The sequence below is a fragment of the Ranitomeya variabilis genome, chromosome 7, assembly GCF_051348905.1.
Source record: "Ranitomeya variabilis isolate aRanVar5 chromosome 7, aRanVar5.hap1, whole genome shotgun sequence".
Lineage (NCBI taxonomy): Eukaryota > Metazoa > Chordata > Amphibia > Anura > Dendrobatidae > Ranitomeya > Ranitomeya variabilis.
In genome coordinates, this window is record NC_135238.1 from 164,452,943 (window position 1) to 164,480,016 (window position 27,074).

The window sequence follows — 27,074 nt, forward strand, 5'->3', positions numbered from 1 at the left end:
GACCCCCAGTGCGACCTTGATTGGGGGACTAGGGTGCAGCTAACCCACGAGAATAATGTCCTCCACCCCGTCACGTGGGACCCCCGGCCCCGGAGCTGACAGACCCCATTCATTTCTCTTTATGAATGTACTTTTCATGTTCGCTACAATCCCTATTAGTGACGTACAGCAGAATGTTGCATCATGGGAAATGTAGTTCTCAGCCTCACGAACCATACACAAGACGAGGGATGGAGAACTTCAGCTCCCACAATCTCTTGCGGCGCAGGGAGCACGTGGGGTCGTTCTTGCGGTAGTAGCCACATTGTCATCATGTCGTCTGGGTGTAAGATCGGTCCGTCCATTCTGAACAGCGACCTGTCCCGGCTGGCGGCGGAGTGTGAGCGCATGCTGCAGTGCGGGGCCGACTACCTGCATCTGGACGTCATGGACGGGTAAGCGGCTTAGGGCCAGCGCTCGGACTGTGGCGGACATGCTGGAGCTGTCAGTTACCCACTGTCATAAGAGTAGATCGTAAGAAGCACATCCGACAAGATCTGCGGCCGGGGACTGCATGTGCGACATAAGGAGCCCGTACATGATACAATGGGGTGAGCGGAGCCCCGGGCACAGCTCCCGGGTGTGACCCCTCCAGGTCTGATGGCCCCTCCAGGTCTGATGGCCCCTCCAGGTCTGATGGCCCCTCCAGGTCTGATGGCCCCTCCAGGTCTGATGGCCCCTCCAGGTCTGATGGCCCCTCCAGGTCTGATGGCCCCTCCAGGTCTGATGGCCCCTCCAGGTCTGATGGCTGCGGTTTCTTGTTCAGCATGTGGTTGACCTAAAATAACCTAGTGCCTGCTCTCTAGTGCCCCCTGCAGGGAGGAGCCCCCTGGTCACTGCGCCCTGGTGCCAGGCTCGCCACGGCACGTATTGCCTTCTAGAGTGGCAGCCTCCATCTGGTGGTCTCCACCAGGAGAAACCTTACCTCCAGGAGCAGTGTGTGCCCCCTCCACCCTCTGAGGGGCACGATTACACTTGTTACATATGTCTGTGGCTTCTTTCTTTTTGGAGATGGGACACCAGCCATTGCGCAGTGGGGGAGCGTGGGTTGTCTGTGGCCCCCTTACCCGCTAATGCTAGGTGCACACAGTCAGTACTTGTGCACCGTCCAACCCGCTGCGTCCACATCTTACAGTGTAGTGGATAGGATTTCAACAAACCCCATGTCCACTATGCGTCCAGAGACAGACATGCGGCGCGTCTTTCCAGACCGCAGAATGTCTACTTATCTTGTGGAGCCTCCACAAGATAAATATCACCTGTACAATGTATTGGGCGCCGTGATTCCGCACTTTTCAATTAACACAGAGGAGTCACCTGCGTTCAATAGCCGTCAGCGCTTTGGACGGAGCGGAAATGTGCTGCCGATTACTGAACATCTGCACATACCCTAAGGGGTACAAAAGTGTTAGTTTTTTCTTTTGTCACTTTACACCCCTGTGAATTTTGCACCCAGGGTGATGCCACTATGTGCCCCACTCCCCCATCCGTCATGCTACATTACCTCCCCTGTGTTTTGCCACCTCTCGTTCCATATTACCGCCCCTGTGCGCCTCCACTCCCGCGCTACATTAGTGCCCCTGTGCAGCCCCCCCCCCCTTATGCTACACCCCTGCCCATGTTTGGACCCTCTTCGTTCTACTCCCTTGCCCCAATGCAGCCCCCCCTCGCGTTACACCCCTGCCAATGTTCGGCCTTCCCACGCACTACACCCCTGCCCATATTCAGCTTCTCTTCATGCTGCATCTCTGCCTCTGTGCACCCCCCTTTAGATATATTACCGCCCTTGTGCGCCCCTTCGCACTACACCCCTACCCCTGTGCTGTGCCCCTGGCACTACATTACCGCCCTTGTGTGGCCCCCCTCGCACTATACCCCTGCCCATGTTCGGCCTTCCCCCGTCCTACACACAGGTGATAAGGGGTCACTGAGCAGTTTCTGCATATTGTGCAGCTGTTGGGCACTTTCAGCCCCATTTGTGTGCACATTTTCCATCTTTGTGACTCTCAGGACCCTGCCTCAGCCCCTCAGCACTGTGGTCACGCCGCCTTATCACTAGCACTTCTCTTCTTACGTCTTTGCTAAATATATTCCGTGTATCTGAAGAAAGTCCAAGTTATTGAGCAGTTACCACACATTCTGGATCGCTAATAAATATCACCACAATTCACCTACAGAGTGCGGACTTCTTCACATCTACTAAACCCTACTAGTGCAGCACCGTCATCCCCTCAGTCTCTGCGCTTAGACCTAATTCTATAGTTTCTCATGTCCTGAGGTCTGCTGGTATCTGTGACATTAGAAGATATGAGTGGGCTCAATTCAATGGTTTCCCCCAAATCTTCTATAGATAAAGTTATCCCCTGCTTATGTGATTCGATGACTGTGGGCAATGAGTGCCGCAGCTCTGTAGGCGTACACTAGTTGGCGCTGTACTTATTATCTGTCCTTGGGTCAGTACTTTGTGCTGCTGTCATGTGATGCGTTACTTGGGTCCTGTAATGATGCAGGTTATACAGAGCTGTGCATTTATCTATCCTAGAGGAATGGAGACATTGTCATCAGTGAACACAATGCCCTGTGCCCCGTGGTCCCGTACTAATGCTGTGAGCAGATCCTGCATGTACAGCGGCTTATATCCTGCAGGCATCGGGCTGTGGAGCTGCTGGTTACTCTGTATTGCAGATGGTTAACACTGAGGTTATCCCTAGAATTCTGGTCACACACAAGAAACCAGATCATTTTGGCAGCACGGTGGCTCAGTGGTTAGCACTGCAGTCTCACAGCGCTGGGGTCCTGGGTTCAAATCCCATCAAGGACAACATCTGCAAGGAGTTTATATGCTCTCTGTGTGGATTTCCTCAGTGTTCTCTGACTTTCTCCAACATTCCAAAGACATACTGATAGGGAATCTAGATTGTGAGCCCCATCGGGGACAGTGATAACAATATCTGTAAAGTGCTGTGGAATTAATGGCGCTATATCAGTGAGATAAATATATTTTCTGTGGTTTGTCCCTCGTCTGCTCTTTGCTTTCGTCCCTGGTTTCCCTATTGCCATCATGTGTCTTCATCATCTGATTTGTTGTTCCTCTCGTTTCAGACATTTTGTTCCTAACATCACATTTGGACACCCTGTGGTGGAATGCCTCCGAAAACAACTGGGAAATGACCCGTTTTTTGGTAATGCTTGGAATCATAACTGTTACTGATGATATAACATTATATGTGAGTGTGAACGTAGACTAGATCGTCCCAAAACGCGGCACATTTACCTCAGTGCCTCATGCTGAGGGATAACTTTGGCGGATCCCTAGGTACTATAGGGCTCATGCAGACATCAGGGCAGATCTGGTCGCGGGCAGCACACAGACTGACCACGGGTCTCCTGACCGGGGCATGATGGCCTCATGTATTTCTATGAAGCTGTCACACTTAGTTCTGGAGACCCACGACCAGTCGGGCTTTGCTGTCTGTGATCTGACTGAGATCCACAGACATCTGTGTGAGCCCTTAGTTTGTCACACATCCTCGTGGTTGGCTTAGGCTTTGTTCAGACAAGTGATCCATCTCATCAGTTACACAAATTGAAACATAGAAATATATTTCTAAAGGTGCTATTGACATGAAATTCTCACCAGATATCTGTAACAACCCATCCAGTCCACACAGTCAATCCATGCATGTGTTGCAGCTATCGAACAGATGCGGGGACTTGAACATATTAGGCTACTTTCACACTAGCGTCGTGCACTGCACGTCGCTATGCGTCGTTTTGTAGAAAAAACGCATCCTGCAAAAGTGCTTGCAGGATACGTTTTTTTTCTCCATTGACTTGCATTAACGACGCATTGCCACACGTCGCAACCGTCGTGCGACGGTTGCGTCGGACCATCGCCACCAAAAAACGTTGCTTGTAACGTTTTTTGGTGCGTCGTTCCCGTCTTTTCCGACCGCGCATGCGCGGCCGGAACTCCGCCCGCGCCTCACAATGGGGCAGCGGATGCGTTGAAAAACAGCATCCACTGCCCCCGTTGTGCGGCGCATTCACTGCTAGTGTCGGTACGTCGCAACGACGCAATTCGTCGTGCGTCTTCCGACACTAGTGTGAAAGTAGCCTTATTCGAGCACGTCGAAGACACTCGGTTAGCACCCGAGCATGCTCAGATAACACCTTATCCCAGCACGTTCACTAATGTCCATAACTTAATTTATGTGTAATAATTAAAAATGTGGGAAGCAGAGCGCACAATAGGGTGATACCCTATGGAGGGAGAGTCCTGATTACGCTCACCTGACGGAATTGCGACAGGCACAAATCATATGTAGGCATGAAGAAAAACAGCTGCTGCTGCCTCTTGGCTGATGGATATCTCCTCCAGGAGATATTGCTTGAGTAAATCAATTCTTCAAAAAGTTTTTTTTTTTTTTTCACTTGATAAAGACGTTGAAACGTGTTGTGAATAAAAAAAACAAAAACTTTTTCTCATAATTTCTGAAGAATTGATTTTCTCCAACAGCGCATCCCACCTACGTGTTCATCTAACTGAATCTAATAATGAGAAATGACACCCGGAAAAAGTATTGAACACATGAAGAAAGAGAGGTGCCAAAAGCCATGGAAAGTCCTGACACCAGCTGAAATCTATCAGAAATCAATTCAGTGAAGAATATCAGCTATTTCATCCAATGACCTATAAAAAGCTGTCTCGTTACCAAGGTGCCACACAAGAAATATCTCCTGATGGATAAAGCCAGTGAGCTAAAAGAAGAAACCTGGCACTCAACTTAATGCTCGTGTCAATTTTAATGTAGTACACAAAACGTTTCGGTCCTATGTCCGGACCTTCATCAGTTACTACAAATGTGAAAGAAAAATTATATACAAAATAAATGCAAAAATAAAAGAACATACAAAAAAAGTATATACAAACTTGATGAACCATAAGAATGTCACAGGTCATACGAAATAACATAGTGTGGATACAATAATGTCCAGCAAAACGAGACCAGAAAATATTTGGCATATGAGCACGTGACCATGTGAGAGAGACGGGGGAGGGGAAACATGTAACGTACCGTACTGAAAGATTAGAGAGGTTACTGGTGACAGAACGTGTCAAAAAACACACGGTGGTCTGCGCCTATGAAACGTAAATGAAGGGAAGTGACTAATCACATAAGTGTGTGCTGTTGTATAGAAAGGGATGTAAAGGCATACCTGTCAAATGCGCAGTGAGAGCATGAATGAATGGCTAAAATAGAGAAACATAGAAACAAGGGGGAGGGGTAAGTACACCTCTTAGGTATGCCGGCGTGCGGCTAGCAGTGAGTGGCTACTGATAGAGACACTATAAACGTTTGTACCTGTAAGTAATGGCCGCAGTAGCGCGTGCCAGTGTCCAGACGCGGAATCCCCCGCTAGTCTGGTATATCGGTGTGGGCTGCGCGTTCTTATAGACGGGGCGGTGCCGGGGAAAAAATGGGCTAATGGAAGTCCGGGCGCGGAGGCGAAAGTGACGTCGGCAGAAGTAATATGGCCGTGCATGTCACTAAAGGTGGTGTTTGCGTTCCTGCCGGGTGATGCTGTAAGGTGGTGACGTATGGGGAGGGGACCTGGAGAGGGAGGTGCCGAAGTGGTCACAGGCACCGTAGTAAGTAGAAACATAGGCGGAGGTCCAGTAGTGGATCTATAAAACAGCGGTCAGGTGGTGAATAGGTGACTATGAAGAAATCCAGTGGAGTGGATCCCGGTGGAGGAAATCGTGCCGATGAGTGCAATATCACTAGTAAAGCCGGCTCTATGAAAAGAGAAAACAATTGTTAGCATGGGAGCCAAAAAAAAGAGGAGATTAGTCACTCATCGCCAGACATATATTCTGTTACATTATAGCAAAAAAGTTGCAATGTATGGTGTGACAGAAAGGAACCATTCTAATACAAACAACAGGCTGTCTGTGGCAAGATTAGCATATAGCCAGTGAGCTGTCTCAAGACCTTCGCAACATTATTGTTGCAAAACATACTGACGGCATTTAACCAAGTAATTTCTAAACTATTGAAGGTTCCACAGAGTGCTGTTGAAGCCAAAATCCAGAAGTGGAAAGAACATAATTTCTCCATAAATCGGCCACAGTCTGGTGCTCCCTTCGACATTTCAAACAAAGGAATAAAAAGAATTCAGAAGAGTTGTCCAAGCCTGTGAAATACTGGGAGTCTGGTCAGATGAGACCAAAATTGAACTCTTTGGATGTCCTAATACACACCATTTTGGAGGCTAAAAGGCACTGCATATCACCCCAAAAACACCATACCAACAGTGAAGTTTAGAGGGGCAACATTATGGTTTCGGACTGTTCTTCAGCATACTGCACTGGCAAACTTCATAGAACTGAAGGAAGCATTAATGGACAAATGATAACCGAGACATTCTTCATAAAAATCTGCTGGCATCTACCAGGATGATGTAGATGAAGGTGGACATTTAGGCAAGACAATGATCCCAAACACACAGTCAAGGAAACTCTCAATTGGTTTCAGAGAAAGAAAAATAAAGTTGCTAAAATGGATCCACCAATCACCTGACCTGAATCCAATAGAAAATGTATGGAAGGAACTAAAGCTCAGAGTTCATAGGAGCTCACAGGACCTTCAGTAGTTGAAGAGTGTTTGTGTGAAAATTACACCTGGGCAATGCATACAACTAGTTTCTCCATACAGGAGTGTTCAATACTTTATCTCTGTGTAATTTCTAATTATTACAAATAATTTATGGACATCTGTGCTTTTATTTCTTTGCTGCCTGTGTGGGTTTGCTGGCTTGTTAGCGACATCTGGTTAGAATTTCATGTCAGTAGCACCTTTTTGCTATCAAGGAGTTGTCCTAGTAGTAGACAACCCCCTGTGAGATCTTTGGTGACTTCATGGTCACATGACTGTGCAGTCCCCAAAGGTCCTAAAGCAGTCTTTACCTCGGAATAGAAATGCTCGGAGCCCCTAAGAGAATGGAGGCACTGGGCGATTGCCCAGTTTGACTCGCCCTAGCGCCGGCCCTGACTGTTTTTAGAGTAGGGCTTATATTTCAAGCATACTCCTACAAATCCTTTAAAGTCATGCTAGGGCTTATTTTGTGGGTAGGTCTTCTTTTCAGGAAAACACATTAGATTCGCTAATTCATCAATCCCTTTTCACCAGAATTCTGGTGTAGAAAAGTAGATAAATTTGGCCACACTTGGACTACTTTCTGAAAAGTGGGTGAAGCTTAGCGGAAGGGGCTTGACCTAGTTCAGCCACCAGTTTTTTACAATTTACACCAAAAGAGTGGACTAATTTCTAGCAGAAATGTCTCGAGTCCATGAATGAAGAACGTCTGACTCTGGTGCACGTGTGACTCTGAATGAATTTAGTATTTATTTTTATACTTGTGGACCCTGAATAATTAGTGGATCACAAAATGTCAGTATGGATAAACTCCCCAACCCCTCACCACCCTCCATAATTTATTATGCACATCTTTTTTTTTTCTTTTTTTTTCTTTTTTCCCCCTCTTCCACAAATTGTTACCTTTTTTTTTCCCTTTCACCCCATTATAGATATGCATATGATGGTTGCTAAACCAGAACAGTGGGTAAAACCCATGGCAGCTGCTGGTGCCAACCAATACACATTTCATCTAGAAGCTACTGAAAACCCTGGAGCCCTGATCAAAGAGATCAGAGAAAGTGGCATGAAGGTGAGGGGAGCACGAGGTGCTGGATCTGGCGGGATTGTATATACTCCCTGTACTTGTCTTCCTGTTGTAGTGGAAGTTGGTCCTCGTCCACTTTTTACCCTGCACAGACATATTGCAAAGTCGTTGATATACCAGAGAGAGTGCTGTGACGAACCTCCTTCCAGTGTTTATTGTATGGGAATGCCGTATAACTAAACTTGGAGGCTAACCCGTCTATAGGAGATTTTTGGCTTAGAGGTTGGGTCCAGTGATTTTTGAGGACAGTAATTTATAAAAAGCAGAGGGGCAGCTCTGGTCCTAACCTTAATAATTTTTTTTTTTTTCTCCTGTAGGTAGGCCTCGGTATTAAACCAAATACTACAGTGGAATATCTTGCACCATGGGCAAATCAAATTGATATGGCTCTGGTTATGACTGTAGAACCCGGATTTGGAGGGCAGAAGTTCATGGAAGACATGATGCCAAAGGTAACTAATTACTTTGTATTGATAATACCACATTACCAGAAGTTTGTCATGTATGTAGGTATTGCAGCAACCAAAATTTAGGACACACCCGTTCATGCCATGGTTTTCCTTGTTATTGGAATGGGTACATTGTTGATTCAGACTAAATGCTGCAAAACTAGGAAGGAGAACGTACAGAAACTAGGTGTTAAATCTTAGATTCCTCAAACTACACACACACGCACGCGCACGCGCGCGCGCGCCTTTACCCTGTCACCTTTGCTAACTATTGCAATTTTCTTGAGTAGGATCATCGAGTTGTTACCTTGAATGACTTTCCAACAGTCTACAAGGAGTTCCCAGAGGAGCTGAGCACTTGGTGGCTGCCCAGCCTTCACTCTGGGTCCAATTCATCCCAAACCATCTGTTGGGTTGAGGTTAGGTGACTATAGAGGCCATGTCATCTGTTGCTGCCGTCCATCCCTCTCCTCCTTGGTCACAATTTGCATATTTAACCCCTTTCCGACATCGGGTGTAATAGTATGCCGATGTCAGACTCCCCTCTCCTTTGATGTGGGCTCCGGCGCTGAGCCCACATTTTTCCGGGGACATGTCAGCTGTTTTGAACAGCTGACATGTGCCCGCAATAGCTACGGGTGGAATCGCAATCCACTTGCGGCTATTAACCAGTTAAATGCCGCTGTCAAACGCTGTCAGCGGCATTTAACAAGCGTTTCCGGCAATCGTGCCGGAAATAATCACACCGGTGATTGCAGGTCACCGGTGTGTTGGCATGACAACCTGAGGTCCCCTGGAGACCTCTATAGTTGTCAGGTCCAGCTTGCTGTGAGTGCCACCCAGTGGTCGGCGCTCATAGCAAGTGAGTAAATCTGCTATACAGAGGCGATCTGACCATCGCCTCTATGTAGCAGTCGATTGAGTTGTGCCAGCTTCTAGTCTCCTATGGAGGCTATTGAAGCATGCTAAAAGTAAGAGTATTCAAATATAAAAAAAAAAATAAAAAATAATAATTAAAAGTTCAAATCACCCCCCTTTCGCCCCATCCAAAATAAGACAATAAAAATAAAATCAAAACTACACATATTTGGTATCCCTGTGTACAGTATTGCACGATCTATCAATTTAAAAAAAAAAAAAAAAAAGAGGGATCAACCTGATCACTAAACAGCGTAGTGAGAAAAAAAAGTCAAAACGCAGAATTTAAGGTTTTTTTTGGTCGCTGCAACATTGCATTAAAATGCAATTCTGGGGGATCATAAGATTGTATCTGCATCAAAAAGGTATCATTAAAAACGTCAGCTTGGCACACAAAAAAATAACCCGAGACGAGACCACGAAAAATGGAGACGCTACGGGTATCGGAAAATTGCACAATGTTTTGTTTTTTTTCTTTTTTCTTTTTTTTTAATTCACCACTTAGCTAAAAAAAAAGTACCTAGAAATGTTTGGTGTCTATGAACTCGTAAAGACCTGGAGAATCATAATGGCAGGTCAGTTTTAGCATTTAGTGAACCTAGTGTGAATAAAAAAAATTAAAAAAAAGCCAGACAAAAAACAAGTGTGAGATTGCACTTTTTTTGCAATTTCACCGCACTTGGAATTTTTTTCCCCTTTTCTAGTACACGACATGCTAAAACCAATGGTGTCGTTCTAAAGTACAAGTTGTCCCGCAAAAAACAAGCCCTCACATGGCCATATTTATGGAAAAATAAAAGTGTTATGGCTCTATGGAGTTATGAAATGCTGCTGCGAATTTGCAGCGGCCAATCGGCTGTGGATGCGCAGCAAAATCCGCAGCGTGTGCACACGCCCTCAGTCTTCTTACCTTGGTATGTCAGGCTTGACATCTCGCTCTCTGCTAGGTTGAGTAAAGCTGTCATCAGAGTATAAATCGGTTATTTTTGCGGAATTGTAGGTTAAACTTGTATTCTGGTTTATTTCACAAGTGTTTCACTACTCCTAGTTTCCATAAATGTTCTTTTGAGAATCTTCTGAATCTAGAATGTGCCCTTTCGGATAAGAACAAGGAAATCCATTACACGAACAAGTGTTTCCAAACTTTTGACCAGTACTGTATAGGCAGAAATGTTTAACTAGAGGAAAGTCTTTTGTTCATTTATGCTTTATGTCAAAACCTGAGCACTTGAGGTTTCTCTCACTAGGAAACTAGTGATTTTCTGTGCCTGTCCCAGTGATTCCATGGTAAGGGCTGCTCTGCTTTCTTTCTTGCTTTCAATTTGCTGGATCCACTTTTGCCTCTTGTAATTGGAAGTTCTCCTTGGTGTCATATTTCTACCTGTAATTTAATAAGTTTCTCCGTAGTAATTTTGGGGGCATTTTTCCAAAGTGCAGCACTGCCCTATGATTTGCCATCTTATAATCGAATTATAAGTACCGTATATACTCGAGTATAAGCCGAGATTTTCAGCCCATTTTATTGGGTTGAAAGTCCCCCTCTTGGCTTATACTCGAGTCATACCCAGGGGTTGGCAGGGGAGGGGGAGCGGGGGCTGTCTAATTATACTCACCTACTCCTGGCGCGGTCCCTGCTTCCCCAGCGCCACAGCTTCTTCCTGTACTGAGCGGTCACATGGTACCGCTCATTACTGTAATGAATATGTGGCTCCACCTCCCATAGGGGTGGAGCCGCATATTCATTACTGTAATGTGCGGTAACGGTGACCATTCAGTACAGGAAGAAGCTGCGGCGCCGGGGAAGCAGGGACTGCACCGCGCCAGGAGCAGGTGAGTATAACGTGGAGGGGAGTGCTGCGCGATATTCACCTGCTCCTCGTTCCGGCGCCGCTCCGTCTTCAGCGTCTTCTGCAGTGACGCTCAGGTCAGAGGGCGCAGTGACGTGGTTAGTGCGCGCCCTCTGCCTGAACGTCAGTGCAGAAGACGCTGAAGATGGAGCGGGGGCGCCGGAACGAAGTCAGGTGAATATTGAAAGAGTCGGGGGCCTGAGAGGCGAGTATGTGACTTTTTTTTTTTTTTTTTATCGCAGCAACAGCAAATGGGGCAAGTGTCTGTATGGAGCATCTTATGGGGCCATAATCAACGTTTGTACAGCACTATATGGGGCAAATATCTTTATGGAGCATCTTATGGGGCCATAATCAACATTTGTGCAGCATTATATTGGGCAAATGTGTCTATGGAGCATCTTATGGGGCCATCATAAACTTTATGGAGCATTATATGGGGCTCCTGATTCAATATGGATATTCAAAAACACTTAACCTACTGATGTCTCAATTAATTTTACTTTTATTGGTATCTATTTTTACTTTTGACATTTACCGGTAGCTGCTGCATTTCCCACCCTAGGCTTATACTCGAGTCATTAAGTTTTCCCAGTTTTTTGTGGCAAAATTAGGGGTCTCGGCTTATACTCGGGCTTATACTCAGGTTGGCTTATACTCGAGTATATACGGTAGTTCTAAGTAGGAAAATTGCATGCAGTAACCTTAGGTGTAGCACCAGTATGTGAAATCCTAGCCTACATGTAGAAGACTGGTATCGTACCTGCTCATATGATATCTCAGCTAGGTAGTAAGTTGCCCAGTTTCCAGTGTTATTCTGTAGTACAATTTGTAGAAGGGGAGTGAAATGGTCATATATTTGGGGGAATGGCTTGATCGCACAGCTTATGCCAAAAATCGATATCCAGGATGACGAGTAGGTCTGTGTACAAGCATCTTATTAACCGGGTGACATACATTAATAGTAATCTATTAATATTGTAAAACAATAGATGCTGGTGCCTGCATGTGCCGTGTTAGAAAGAGCAGATGATAAGGGGTTGTCGTATATTGATGACCGACCCTTGATGTTGGCTCACCGCCGGAGCCCACATCACAGGCAGGGAGTCCAACATCGGCGTACTATTACGCCCGATGTCGGAAAGGGGTTATACATTCACAGTTAAATAATATACATGTATGAAGAATCAACATCTAAGGGATTACTCTGTAGTGCTATAGCATGCACACATGAAATATATGAAATTTTGAATTGCATTACTGCTCTAGAAAATAGGAAAAATTTACAATAACTGCCCAATTCATGTGTACCTGGCATCCATGATCAGGCAATGTTTTTTTCCTCTAACTTTTTAGAGCAGTAATTCAATTCAAATTTCATATATTTAATGCATATAGCGCTGCAGAGGACTACTTTGGTTATATGTGGAGATGGCAACTCTTAGTAAGCCCCTGAAGACACCAGATTTGTAGAAGGTTACGTGCATCAAACCCTAGTCCATGGGTTCTTGATCATAGCTCCTGATTAAGAACCCCATGGACCAGGATTGGAGACGTGCTAGTCTACGCTCTTTATTTAAATATCTACAATAAAAGAAAAACTTAAATGGCTATTTCTTTATTGAAGCTTGGGATGAGTGCTGGATACATCTTTAATACATTCTTTGGGACCGACTGCCTGCTTCATTCCATGCACCACTTGGCTCATTAGACTGTGGATGTTGCTGTCTCCATTACATGCTTTACAGACTTTAGGTGCACAGTTGGGTACATCCAGAATTGAGGCTTGCACTATGTTCTAGCTGCTCTTGTGTCTTGCCTGAAGACAAGACCAGTTTCATACACCCAACATTCATGGTCTGAGTACCGACTGTGATGTCTGAGCTGGTCTTCTGACCCCATGGGCATAATATGAGGCTGACTATTTCGGTCACTGTGACCGTGAATCTCAGAACTGTAAAACCGGCCTAATAGATGCGTCTATTTTACTAATACCGGTATTTGATTCCATACTTGTAGGTGCAGTGGTTAAGATCGCAGTTTCCATCACTGGACATTGAGGTGGATGGAGGTGTTGGAACAGAAAATATTCACCGATGTGCAGAGGTAAGGGCTATATAATATACATGCACATATATTTTTCTTCATTATTGCTTTGTGTATAGGAATATTCTGTAATAGAAGAATTAGAGAGGATGTATTTTAAAGGGTGCTTCCATCTTGTAATTCACAATGTCTCAAGATAATCCTCATACACACTGTTGTGCCCATTATTCCAATTGCTCAATGGTCAGTTCATGAACACTGACCACTGTAAATAAAAAAAAGACAAAACACTTTTGCTGCACTCGTTTTCTGCCAGAAAAACGTTGCAGCTAGAAGTTGTCTGTAAATCGGTACGAAAATATCAAGGACCTCAGTGTTTATGTATTTGTATTATTTCTGTTGATGTATTATTTTGTCTCCTTGCCATTCTAGGTGTGGCATATTCTCATATCATATTTTTTTTTTTTGAGCCAAGTAAAATAAGACCACAAAAATGCTTTAGGGTGGCTTTGCACAATTTAAAAAAATAAAGCAAAACTACAATGTATATCCGCAGATTCTGTTCCAAAATCCACATGAAATACAACTTGAAATGTTCTTTGAATAAATCCGGCTTCCATGATACATGGACTGTGCTCGGATCAGAAGTCGGGGCCTGACCACCCAGAATCATGACCTGAGCTAACCGCCTGGTATGAGGCAGTTGGCTGAGGTTGGGACACCCAAAGGCTGGGTGAAACATGCCTAAGCTTCATTCCAGTTAATAATTTAAGAAAGAATAGAGGTGCAGAGAGGAACGTCAAGTGCATGTATACTAATGCCAGAAGCCTCGCCAACAAAATGGACGAATTAGAATTAATGTTGTTGGAGCATAATTATGACGTGGTGGGGATATCTGAGACATGGCTGGATGAGAGTAATGACTGGGCTGTTAATTGCAGGGTTATATCCTGTTCCGAAATGACCGTACAGATAAGCGAGGGGGAGGGGTGTGTCTGTATGTAAAATCATCCTTAAAACCCATCCGGCGTGATAATATAGGTGAATCTAATGAAAATGTAGAGTCCCTGTGGGTGGAGATAAGGGGAGGGGGAAAAAAATAATAAATTACTGATAGGGGTTTGTTATAAATCTCCAAAAATAATGGAAGCAACGGAGAATATCCTCATAAAGCAAATAGATGAAGCTGCGACTCAAGGAGAAGTCATTATTATGGGGGACTTCAACTACCCTGAAATGGATTGGGGAGCAGAAACCTGCAGTTCCAGCAAAGGTAATCGGTTTTTGACAACTATGAGAGACAATTACCTTTCACAACTGGTTCAGGACCCAACAAGGAGGGGGGCACTGCTAGACCTAATATTAACCAACAGGCCAGACCGCATATCAAATATAAGGGTTGGGGGTCACTTGGGGAATAGTGATCACAAAATAATAAGTTTTCATGTCTCCTTTAATAAGATGAGTAGTAGAGGGGTGACAAGGACACTAAACTTCAGGAAGGCAAATTTCCAACGGATGAGAGATGATCTTGGTGCAATTAACTGGGACGATATCCTGAGACATAAAAATACACAAAGAAAATGGGAGACGTTTATTAGCATCCTGGATAGGACCTGTGCACAGTATATACCGTATGGGAATAAACATACTAGAAATAGGAGGAAACCAATATGGCTAAATAGAGCTGTAAGGGGCGCAATAAGGGACAAAAAGAAAGCATTTAGAGAATTAAAGGAAGTAGGTAGTGATGAGGCATTAAATAAATACAAAAAATTAAATAAATTCTGTAAAAAGCAAATCAATGCAGCAAAGATTGAGACAGAGAGACTCATTGCCAGAGAGAGAAAAATAATCCCAAAATATTCTTTAACTACGTAAATAGTAAGAAACTAAAAAAATGACAGTGTTGGCCCCCTTAAAAATAGTCTGGGTGAAATGGTTGGTGAGGAAAAAGCCAATATGCTAAATGACTTTTTTTTCATCAGTATTTACAAAAGAAAATCCCATGGCAGCCAATATGACTAGTGATAAAAAAAAATTCCCCATTAAGTGTCACCTGCTTAACCCAGCAGGAAGTACGGCGGCGTCTAAAAATCCCTAAAATTGACAAATCTCCGGGCCCGGATGGGATACACCCCCGAGTACTGCCGGAATTAAGTACAGTCATTGATAGACCATTATTTTTAATCTTTAAAGAGTCCATAATAACAGGGTCTGTACCACAGGACTGGCGTATAGCAAATGTGGTGCCAATATTCAAAAAGGGGACAAAAACTGAACTCGGTAATTATAGGCCAGTAATCTTAACCTCTACTGTGGGTAAAATCCTGGAGGGCATTCTAAGGGATGCTATACTGGAGTATCTGAAGAGGAATAACCTCATGACCCAGTATCAGCACGGGTTTACTAGGGACCGTTCATGTCAGACTAATTTGATCAGCTTCTATGAAGAGGTAAGTTCCGGACTGGACCAAGGGAACCCAGTAGATGTAGTGTATATGGACTTTTCAAAAGCTTTTGACTGGGCCACACAAAAGGTTGTTACATAAAATGGGGATAGGGTAAAATATGTGTAAGTGGATTGAGAGCTGGCTCAGGGATAGGAAACAAAGGGTGGTTATTAATGGAGCACACTCGGACTGCGTCGCGGTTAGCAGTGGGGTACCACAGGGGTCAGTATTGGGCCCTCTTCTTTTTAACATATTTATTAACCCCTTCACCCCCGGAGCTTTTTCCGTTTTTCCGTTTTCGTTTTTCGCTCCCCTCCTTCCCAGAGCCATAACTTTTTTATTTTTCTGTCAATTTGGCCATGTGAGGGCTCATTTTTTGCGGGACGAGTTGTACTTTTGAACGACATCATTGGTTTTACCATGTCGTGTACTAGAAAACGGGAAAAAAATTCCAAGTGCAGTGAAATTGCAAAAAAAGTGCAATCCCACACTTGTTTTTTGCTTGCCTATTTTGCTAGGTTCACTAAATGCTAAAACTGACCTGCCATTATGATTCTCCAGGTCAGTACGAGTTCATAGACACCAAACATGACTAGGTTCTTTTTTACCTAAGTGGTGAAAAAAAATTCCAAACTTTGCAAAAAAATAAATAAATAAAATTGCGCCATTTTCCGATACCCGTAGCGTCTCCATTTTTCGTGATCTGGGGTCGGGTGAGGGCTTATTTTTTGCGTGCCGAGCTGGCATTTTTAATGATAGCATTTCGGTGCAGATACGTTCTTTTGATCGCCCGTTATTGCATTTTAATGCAATGTCGTGGCGACCAAAAAAACGTAAATCTGGCGTTTCGATTTTTTTTTTTCATTACGCCGTTTAGCGATCAGGTTAATGCTTTTTTTTTATTGATAGATCGGGCGATTCTGAACACGGCGATACCAAATATGTGTAGGTTGGGCTTTTTTTTTATTGATTTATTTTGATTGGGGCGAAAGGGGGGTGATTTAAACTTTTATATTTTTTTTATTTTTTTCACATTTTTTTTTACTTTTTTTTTTTACTTTTACCATGCTTCTATAGCCTCCATGGGAGGCTAGAAGCAGGCACAGCCCGATCGGCTCTGCTACATAACAGCGATCATCAGATCGCTGTTATGTAGCTAAAATGCAGGTGTGCTGTGAGCGCCGACCACAGGGGGGCGCTCACAGCCACCGGCAATCAGTAACCATAGAGGTCTCCAGGACCTCTATGGTTACAATGCACAAGCATCGCCGACCCCCGATCATGTGACAGGGGTCGGCGATGCGCTCATATCCGGCCGCACGGCCGGATGCGGTAGTTAAATGCCGCTGTCTGAGTTTGACAGCGGCATTTAACTAGTTAATAGCGGCGGGTGATCGCGATTTCACCCGCCGCTATTGCGCGCACATGTCAGCTGTAAAAAACAGCTGACATGTCGCGACTTTGATGTGCGCTCACCGCCGGAGCGCACATCAAAGCGGGGGTCCCGACATGTGACGTACTATTACGTCACATGTCGGGAAGGGGTTAATGATCTTGTAGGGGGCATTCAGGGTAGAATTTCAATATTTGCAGATGACACTAAACTCTGCAGGGTAATCAATACAGAGGAGGACAATTTTATATTACAGGATGATTTATGTAAACTAGAAGCTTGGGTTGATAAATGGCTAATGAGCTTTAATGGGGATAAATGTAAGGTCATACACTTGGGTAGAAGGAATAAGATGTATAACTATGTGCTTAATTCTAAAACTCTGGGCAAAACCGTCAATGAAAAAGACCTGGGAGTATGGGTGGATGACAAACTCATATTCAGTGGCCAGTGTCAGGCAGCTGCTACAAAGGCAAATAAAATAATGGGATGCATTAAAAGAGGCATAGATGCTCATGAGGAGAACATAATTTTACCTCTATACAAGTCACTAGTTCGACCACACTTAGAATACTGTGCACAGTTCTGGTCTCTGGTGTATAAGAAAGACATAGCTGAACTGGAGCGGGTGCAGAGAAAAGCGACCAAGGTTATTAGAGGACTGGGGGTCTGCCATACCAAGATAGGTTATTACACTTGGGGCTATTTAGTTTGGAAAAACGAAGGCTAAGGGGTGATCTTATTTTAATGTATAAATATGAGGGGACAGTACAAAGACCTTTCGGATGATCTTTTTAATCATAGACCTGAGACAGGGACAAGTGTTGTGAACTCTGTTTTCAGGCTCCCTCTTGTGGTCACTGGTGGTATGGTGTGACTTTTGCTTTGGGCTCCCCCTGGTGGCTTTGTTTGTTATCCTGCTTGTCTCTGGCTATCAGCTGGTTCATTATCCTCTGGGAGGTTCCTATATAGCTCTGTTTTGCTTTCACTTGTTGCCGGCTGTCGATGTAATCCGTGCTACTCAGATTCCTTCTGACTACCTTGCTTCCATCCAGGACAAGCTAAGTTTTGTTTGCTCATTTTTTTGATCAGCAGTGTTTATCATGTTTTCTTGTCCAGCTTGCTAAAATGTGATTCCCTCGCTTGCTGGATGCTCTAGTGGACTGAGTTTCTCCCCACACACCATTAGTTGGTGCGTGGGTTCTTGAAATCTCAGGATGGATATTTTGTAAGGGTTTTTTATTGATCGCATAGACCCCTGCTCTATTTTCTGCTTTCTAGTACTAGTGGGCCTCTTTTGCTGAATCTGATTTCATCCCTACGTATGTGCCTTCTTCTTACTTCACCGTTAATATTTGTTGGGGGCTTCTATATCTTTGGGGATTATTTCTCTGGAGGCAAGCAAGGTCTTTGTTTCTCTTTAGGGGTAGCTAGTTCCTCAGGCTGGCTCGAGACGTCTAGGAATTTTTTAGGCACGTTCACCGGCTACCTCTAGTTGTGTTGGATAGGTTCAGATTTGCGATCAGTCCAGTTACCATCTCCCTAGAGCTTGTCCTTAGTTTATTCACTTGCTGGTCTATTTGTGATCTTCAGCCACTAAGGATCATAACAGTACAGCCGGCCATTAAAGTGTTAAATGCATGGCAGAAGCCAGAGAAAAGAAGCCTTGAGAATTTTTTTTTTTTTTGTTGTTGTTGTTGTTGTTGTTGTTGCTGTGTGTCTAGCTGCTGTGGCTAGCTTCTCTCCTCCTCTTAATCTTGGTGTGGCTCTGAGTTCAGCTGCTGACATGGATGTCCAGAGCTTGGCTTCCAGTCTGGATCATCTTGCTGCTAGGGTTCAAAGTATTCAGGATTTTGTTGTTCACAGTCCTATGTCAGAGCCTAGAATACCTATTCCGGAGTTGTTTTCTGGAGATAGATCTAGGTTCCTGAATTTTAGGAACAATTGTAAGTTGTTTCTTTCTTTGAAACCTCGTTCCTCTGGTGATGCCGTTCAGCAAGTTAAGATTATCATTTCCTTTTTGAGTGGTGACCCTCAAGATTGGGCCTTCGCATTGGCGCCAGGGGATCCTGCAATGCTTAGTCTAGATGCGTTTTTTTTAGCCCTTGGATTGCTCTATGAGGAACCTAATCTTGAGAACCTGGCTGAAAAAACGTTATTAGCCCTCTCGCAGGGGCAAGATGAAGCAGAGGTGTACTGCCAGAAATTTCGGAAATGGTCGGTGCTTACTCAGTGGAATTAGTGTGCCCTGGCTGCAAATTTCAGAGAAGGTCTTTCTGAAGCCATTAAGAATGTCATGGTAGGGTTCCCTACGCCTGCAGGTCTGAATGAGTCAATGACTCTGGCCATTCAGATTGATCGGCGTTTGCGGGAGCGCAAACCTGTGCACCATTTGGCGGTGTCTTCTGAACAGACACCTGAATCTATGCAATGTGACAGAATTCTGACCAGAAGTGAACGGCAAAATTATAGACGGCAAAATGGGTTGTGCTTTTACTGTGGTGACTCAGCTCATGTTATCTCAGCATGCTCTAAGCGCAAAAAAAAGGTTTATAAATCTGTCACCATTGGTACTTTACAGCCTAAGTTCATTTTGTCTGTTACCCTGATTTGTGCCCTGTCATCTTACCCGGTTAATGCTTTTGTAGATTCAGGTGCCGCCCTGAGTCTGATGGATTGGTCATTTGCCAGGCGCTGTGGTTTTGATTTGGAGCCTTTAAAATTCCCTATTCCACTAAGGGGAATTGATTCTACACCATTGGCTACGAATAGACCTCAGTACTGGACACAAGTGACCATGTGCATGACTCCTGTTCATCAGGAGGTGATTCGCTTTCTTGTACTGCATAATTTGCATGATGTCGTCGTGTTGGGTCTACCATGGTTGCAGACTCATAATCCAGTCCTGGATTGGAAAGCTATGTCGGTGTCAAGTTGGGGTTGTCAGGGAATTCATGGTGACGCTCCTGTGGTGTCAATTGCTTCGTCCACTCCTTCTGAAGTCCCTACGTTTTTGTCAGACTACCAGGATGTATTTGAGGAGCCCAAACTCAATTCTCTACCTCCTCATAGGGACTGTGATTGTGCTATAAATTTGATTCCTGGTAGTAAGTTTCCTAAGGGACGACTTTTCAATTTATCTGTGCCGGAGCATGCTGCCATGCGGAGTTATATAAAGGAGTCTTTAGAGAAGGGACATATTCGCCCGTCCTCATCCCCTCTTGGTGCAGGATTCTTTTTTGTGGCTAAAAAGGATGGTTCCCTGAGACCCTGTATTGATTATCGCCTTTTGAATAAAATCACGGTCAAATTTCAGTATCCTTTGCCATTGTTAACTGATTTGTTTGCTCGCATTAGGGGGTCTAGTTGGTTCACCAAGATAGATCTTCATGGTGTGTATAACCTTGTGCGTATAAAACAGGGTGATGAATGGAAAACTGCATTTAATACGCCTGAAGGCCATTTTGAGTACTTGGTGATGCCTTTTGGACTTTCTAATGCTCCTTCAGTCTTTCAGTCCTTTATGCATGACATCTTCCGTGAATATCTGGATAAGTTTATGATTGTGTATCTGGATGATATTCTGTTTTTTTCGGATGATTGGGAGTCTCATGTTAAGCAGGTCAGGATGGTCTTTCAGGTCCTGCGTGACAATGCTTTATTTGTGAAGGGCTCAAAATGTCTTTTTGGAGTCCAGAAGATTTCTTTTTTGGGTCTCATTTTTTCTCCTTCTACTATTGAGATGGACCCAGTCAAGGTTCAGGCTATTCATGACTGGACGCAGCCTACATCGGTTAAGAGTCTTCAGAAGTTCTTGGGTTTTGCTAATTTTTACCGTCGCTTCATAGCTAATTTTTCTGGCGTTGTTAAGCCTTTGACGGATTTGACCAAGAAGGGTTCTGATGTGACTAATTGGTCTTCTGCGGCTGTGGAGGCCTTTCGGGAGCTGAAGCGTTCGTTTTCTTCGGCTCCGGTCTTATGTCAGCCAGATGTCTCACTTCCCTTCCAGGTGGAGGTTGATGCTTCCGAGATTGGAGCGGGGGCTGTTTTGTCGCAGAGAAGCCCCGATGGCTCTGTGATGAAGCCATGTGCTTTCTTTTCAAGAAAGTTTTCGCCTGCCGAGCGGAATTATGATGTCGGTAATCGGGAGCTGTTGGCTATGAAGTGGGCATTTGAGGAGTGGCGACATTGGCTCGAGGGAGCTAAACATCGTGTGGTGGTCTTGACTGATCACAAGAATTTAATTTATCTCGAGTCGGCCAAGCGGCTGAATCCCAGACAGGCTCGTTGGTCGTTGTTTTTCTCTCGTTTTGATTTCATGGTCTCGTACCTGCCGGGTTCGAAGAATGTGAAGGCTGATGCTCTTTCTAGGAGTTTTGTGCCTGACTCTCCTGGAGATTCAGAGCCGGCTGGTATCCTTAGAGAAGGGGTGATTTTGTCTGCCATCTCCCCAGATTTGCGACGTGTGCTGCAAGAGTTTCAATCGGATAGACCTGACCGCTGTCCACCGGAGAGACTGTTTGTCCCGGATAGATGGACCAACAGAGTCATCTCCGAGGTTCATTCTTCGGTGTTGGCGGGCCATCCCGGAATATTTGGTACCAGAGACTTGGTGGCCAGGTCTTTTTGGTGGCCTTCCTTGTCGCGGGATGTGCGTTCCTTTGTGCAGTCTTGTGGAATTTGTGCTCGGGCGAAGCCTTGCTGTTCTCGTGCCAGTGGTTTGCTGTTACCTTTGCCTGTCCCGAAGAGGCCTTGGACGCACATTTCCATGGATTTTATTTCAGATCTCCCTGTCTCACAGAGAATGTCTGTCATCTGGGTGGTGTGTGATCGTTTTTCTAAGATGGTCCATTTGGTGCCCTTGCCTAAGTTGCCTTCCTCCTCCGAGTTGGTTCCACTGTTTTTTCAAAATGTGGTTCGTTTGCACGGGATTCCTGAGAACATTGTTTCTGACAGAGGATCCCAGTTTGTGTCTAGATTTTGGCGGACCTTTTGTGCTAAGTTGGGCATTGAATTGTCTTTTTCGTTGGCCTTCCATCCTCAGACGAATGGCCAAACCGAGCGAACTAATCAGACCTTGGAGACTTATTTAAGATGTTTTGTTTCTGCTGACCAGGACGACTGGGTTACTTTTTTGCCGTTGGCCGAGTTTGCCCTTAATAATCGGGCTAGTTCTGCTACTTTGGTTTCTCCTTTTTTTTGCAATTCGGGGTTTCATCCTCGTTTTTCCTCGGGTCAGGTGGAGCCTTCTGACTGTCCTGGAGTGGATGTTGTGGTGGATAGGTTGCATCAGATTTGGAATCATGTGGTGGACAATTTGAAGTTGTCACAAGAGAAGGCTCAGCTCTTTGCCAACCGCCGTCGCTGTGTGGGTCCCCGACTTCGTGTTGGGGACTTGGTGTGGTTGTCTTCTCGCTTTGTTCCTATGAAGGTCTCCTCTCCTAAGTTCAAGCCTCGGTTTATCGGTCCTTATAAGATTCTGGAAGTCCTTGGCCCTGTGTCATTCCGTCTGGACCTCCCGGCATCATTTGCTATTCATAATGTGTTCCATCGCTCGTTGTTGCGGAGGTATGTGGTACCTGTGGTTCCTCCGGTTGAGCCTCCTGCCCCGGTGCTGGTTGAGGGAGAATTGGAATACGTGGTGGAGAAGATCTTGGATTCTCGTGTTTCTAGACGGAGGCTCCAGTATTTGGTCAAGTGGAAGGGCTATGGTCAGGAGGATAATTCTTGGGTTGTCGCCTCTGATGTTCATGCGGCCGATTTGGTTCGTGCCTTCCATGTGGCTCATCCTGATCGCCCTGGGGGTTTTCATGAGGGTTCGGTGACCCCTCTTTAAGGGGGGGGTACTGTTGTGAACTCTGTTTTCAGGCTCCCTCTTGTGGTCACTGGTGGTATGGTGTGACTTTTGCTTTGGGCTCCCCCTGGTGGCTTTGTTTGTTATCCTGCTTGTCTCTGGCTATCAGCTGGTTCATTATCCTCTGGGAGGTTCCTATATAGCTCTGTTTTGCTTTCACTTGTTGCCGGCTGTCGATGTAATCCGTGCTACTCAGATTCCTTCTGACTACCTTGCTCCCAGTCCATCCAGGACAAGCTAAGTTTTGTTTGCTCATTTTTTTGATCAGCAGTGTTTATCATGTTTTCTTGTCCAGCTTGCTAAAATGTGATTCCCTCGCTTGCTGGATGCTCTAGTGGACTGAGTTTCTCCCCACACACCATTAGTTGGTGCGTGGGTTCTTGAAATCTCAGGATGGATATTTTGTAAGGGTTTTTTATTGATCGCATAGACCCCTGCTCTATTTTCTGCTTTCTAGTACTAGTGGGCCTCTTTTGCTGAATCTGATTTCATCCCTACGTATGTGCCTTCTTCTTACTTCACCGTTAATATTTGTTGGGGGCTTCTATATCTTTGGGGATTATTTCTCTGGAGGCAAGCGAGGTCTTTGTTTCTCGTTAGGGGTAGCTAGTTCCTCAGGCTGGCTCGAGACGTCTAGGAATTTTTTAGGCACGTTCACCGGCTACCTCTATTTGTGTTGGATAGGTTCAGATTTGCGATCAGTCCAGTTACCATCTCCCTAGAGCTTGTCCTTAGTTTATTCACTTGCTGGTCTATTTGTGATCTTCAGCCACTAAGGATCATAACAGACAAGGGGGCATCCTCTACGTCTGGAGGAAAGAAGGTTTAAGCTTAATAACAAACGCGGATTCTTTACTGTAAGAGCAGTGAGACTATGGGACTCTCTGCCGTATGATGTTGTAATGAGTGATTCATTACTTAAATTTAGGAGGGGACTGGATGCCTTTCTGGAAAAGTATAATGTTACAGGTTATATATACTAGATTCCTTGTTAGGGTGTTGATCCAGGGAACTAGTCTGATTGCCGTATGTGGAGTCGGGAAGGAATTTTTTTCCCCAATGTGGAGCTTACTCTTTGCCACATGGTTTTTTTTTTGCCTTCCCCTGGATCAACATGTTAGGGCATGTTAGGTTAGGTTATGGGTTGAGCTAGATGGACTTAAAGTCTTCCTTCAACCTTAATAACTATGTAGCTATGTAAGCTAACTATCCATAGCAATGGGAATAAAAACATTCTGCAGTGCACATGAAGATGTGATTTCTTGGGGGGGAACATTTCAAATTTGATCTCCGAATGAAATCAAAGCACTAAAATATGCACAAAAACTTGCTAGAAAAATCAATGTCCAAAAAACCCACCACTATGAATTTATTCTTTTGTTGGTAAGAACTTTGTTTTTGCTGCACAAAATGGATTTTTCAATTGCACATTTTGGGGGCGAAATAGAAAAAATTGCAATTTTGTGCCCCCACCTCCCGCTGCTGTTATGCAAGTTAACTTTTATTCTATGAGATAGTAGTAGGAATCACGTCTTAGTAGTTTTGTATATATTTTTTTTTTTATGGAAAATCATTATTTAGGATTAGCTGTTTCTAGAGTCATAGGGGAAGTGTACATTATTATGTCGTCTTGGAAACACTTTTTTTTTTTCCTAGTTTAATACTACAGATTATTATGATTGTGTAATGATTATTATGGTGTAATAGATGGTTCCGTCACTTTCCTATGGCAACAGAGGACCTATCAGCCTGAATGTGTATATGGAGTGGTGATGGGCTGATTGAGTGAGACCCCCTCCCTCCACACTCTGTAAGCCCCTTAGATGCCCGGGTTGCACATTAAATAAGTAATCATTTTAATACATGGTCTCGCCAAGCCTACCAGAAGGGGACCTGCTCCTTAAACTGCCTTCTACACCTCCCATATGTACAGTGGGGAAAATAAGTATTTGATACGCTGCCGATTTTGCAAGTTTTCCCACCTATAAAGAATGGAGAGGTCTGTAATTTTTATCGTACATACACTTCATCTGTGAGACAGAATCTTAAAATAAAAACCACTGTGACGCCCGGGAGACCGAGGTACCCAGCACCAGATCAATGAGGTCCGTCTCTTGAGGGGGATGTCACTAGTGGCTTGACCCGGTGGTGTGGCCTCAGGCGATGCACAATGTAAGGGATATCATGAAGGAACAGACACTTACTTGATCAGCAGCAGGTCCTCTCAGCTGTGATGACCCCGATCCTGGACCGATGGCCATTGTCCAAATGAAAGACTGAGGCGCTGAAACGTTTAACCAGTTTACTTCAACAAACAGGGATTTGCAACCAATACAGTCACCGGAGTCTGTTTAAGAATTCTGAACTACTTTAACCCTGTCAGGATTTCCACCTCTTATTATGCGCAGTTTCTGTATGGTCCTGCTGCTGTATGTGAACTGGCTGCCGACCCAATCTGTCTCTTCTGTGCTCTGGTTTGACGGACAACCCGAGTCCTTTTTTTGTCGGCTTACCCCCTCTGGGAGTACCGCTGAACTCTGTGTCTGTTGCTGCGTCTTACCCTGGTGAAGCCGATATCACCTCACTTCCTTCCGGTTGCTGTATTATATATAATGAATATAGCCACGGATCCGGTATCCGTCTCTGCGCCTATCCTGAGTAGAGGTCATTGCTACCCGGTTCTCACAATGTCCTTTTTCTCTATTTCTCTTTTCCTACTATGGGTACTACGGGCCTATAATCCGTCATAGGGCTTAGGAGTTCAGTTATACGACCTCTCACTTTCAGCTCCTCAACCCAACTGCCAGTCCTTTTCTCAGACCAGAATAGATCAAGGGAAGTCTCTGGAGCTCCCCCTTCTGGCCGGAGATGGTATTGCAGTCTTGCTATTCTAGTATTTGTATTTGGTGTCAATAACTATTTTTGTGGCAAATACCCCTAGGGGCGCCACATCACCTTGTACGATTTTTACATAATTTGCATCTTACTGCATGAAATAAGTATTTGATCGAAAAACAGAACTTAATATTTGGTACAGAAACCTTTGTTTGCAATTATAGAGGTCAGACGTTTTGTGTAGTTCTTGACCAAGTTTGCAGACAGCAAAGGCACCGCTGCTGCCAATCACTAGGTTCAGCAGTCTTGTACAGTCTACATAGGCATGACTGCTAAGCCCAATGGTTTGCAACCATGTTCACATCGTGCAGTGGTGGCTAGTGATGAGCGAATATACTCGTTACTCGAGATTTCTCGAGCACGCTCAGGTGTCCTCCGAGTATTTTTTAGTGCTCGGAGATTTAGTTTTCATCGCTGCAGCTGAATGATTTACATCTGTTAGCCATCATAAGTACATGTGGGGGTTCCCTAGCAACCAGGCAACCCCCATATGTACTTATGCTGGATAACAGATGTAAATCATTCAGCTGTGGCAAGAAAAACTAAATCTCCGAGCACTAAAAAAAATACTCGGAGGACCCCCGAGCATGCTCGAGAAATCTCGAGTAACGAGTATACTCGCTCATCACTAGTGGTGACATCACGGTGCAGACATGTCTATAACCTCCACGGCCAGGGCTGAGACTCTCAGTGTAAGACTCCTTATTTTTCAGCTAAAGAATATTTTAGACCTGCAAAATCCCTTTAAAAACGCTTATCTAGTGTAAATATAGAGTTGTAATTGTGATCAACTATCATTTATTTCACGAGTCTGACTCCTATATAATATGGTCATTTGACAGGCTGGTGCGAATATGATTGTGTCCGGAAGTGCCATTATGAAAAGTGAGGACCCGCGATCCGTGATCAATCTCCTCCGCAACGCCTGCTGTGAAGCCGCGCAGAAGCGCTCATTGGACCGATGAATCCAGTAAAGGCTGGAAACACAACCACACCACTACGAAGCCTTTCCTGATACAGAGCAGGCCTGGGACACAGACGAGGGTGGTGCCGAACTGCCCCCTGAAGCAATCTCTTTTCCAGTGAAGAATAACTATTTCTTCTCTTTCATACACATCATGGTTTCTCGCATATGCCAGAGAGAATAGTTTTCTGTTGGATGAAAGGTGTTTTTCCCTCCAGAAAGCTAAAGTTGAGTGAAGTCTGTAAGCAAAAGATTGAGGCATTGGTACTTGTGTATAGAGATGTGCTCTCCACAAAGCATTGCCATTACATGAGCTCATACATCTGTTTTTTTGATTTATCATTAAAAAAAATTGTCACACGCTCACCATACTGTATGTCATTTCTGTTGCATTGTTAGTCTTTTTCAGGAAGTTTAAAAACACGTTAAGTGTAAATAAAGAAAAAAATATATAATGCAAAGATTGTTTT

The 27,074-nt window shown here is 44.5% G+C and overlaps 1 protein-coding gene across 1 annotated transcript; it reads left to right on the forward strand.

Moving 5' to 3' along the window:
- The first annotated feature begins 247 nt into the window (after positions 1–247).
- On the forward strand, positions 248–27,074 carry RPE (ribulose-5-phosphate-3-epimerase). Its single transcript, XM_077272204.1, has 6 exons — positions 248–434; positions 3,142–3,221; positions 7,631–7,770; positions 8,103–8,237; positions 13,019–13,105; positions 26,483–27,074. Exons 1-6 carry the CDS (start codon positions 313–315, stop codon positions 26,603–26,605), a joined length of 687 nt encoding a protein of 228 aa, XP_077128319.1. The 5' UTR covers positions 248–312; the 3' UTR covers positions 26,606–27,074.

Bases quoted from the DNA above. Each gene is read 5' to 3' on its own strand.
- RPE (XM_077272204.1), top strand. From the start codon at position 313: ATGTCGTCTGGGTGTAAGATCGGTCCGTCCATTCTGAACAGCGACCTG. The intron at 435-3,141 runs GTAAGCGGCTTA...CTCTCGTTTCAG, and splicing joins CATCTGGACGTCATGGACGG to ACATTTTGTTCCTAACATCA. The intron at 13,106-26,482 runs GTAAGGGCTATA...GTCATTTGACAG, and splicing joins ATATTCACCGATGTGCAGAG to GCTGGTGCGAATATGATTGT.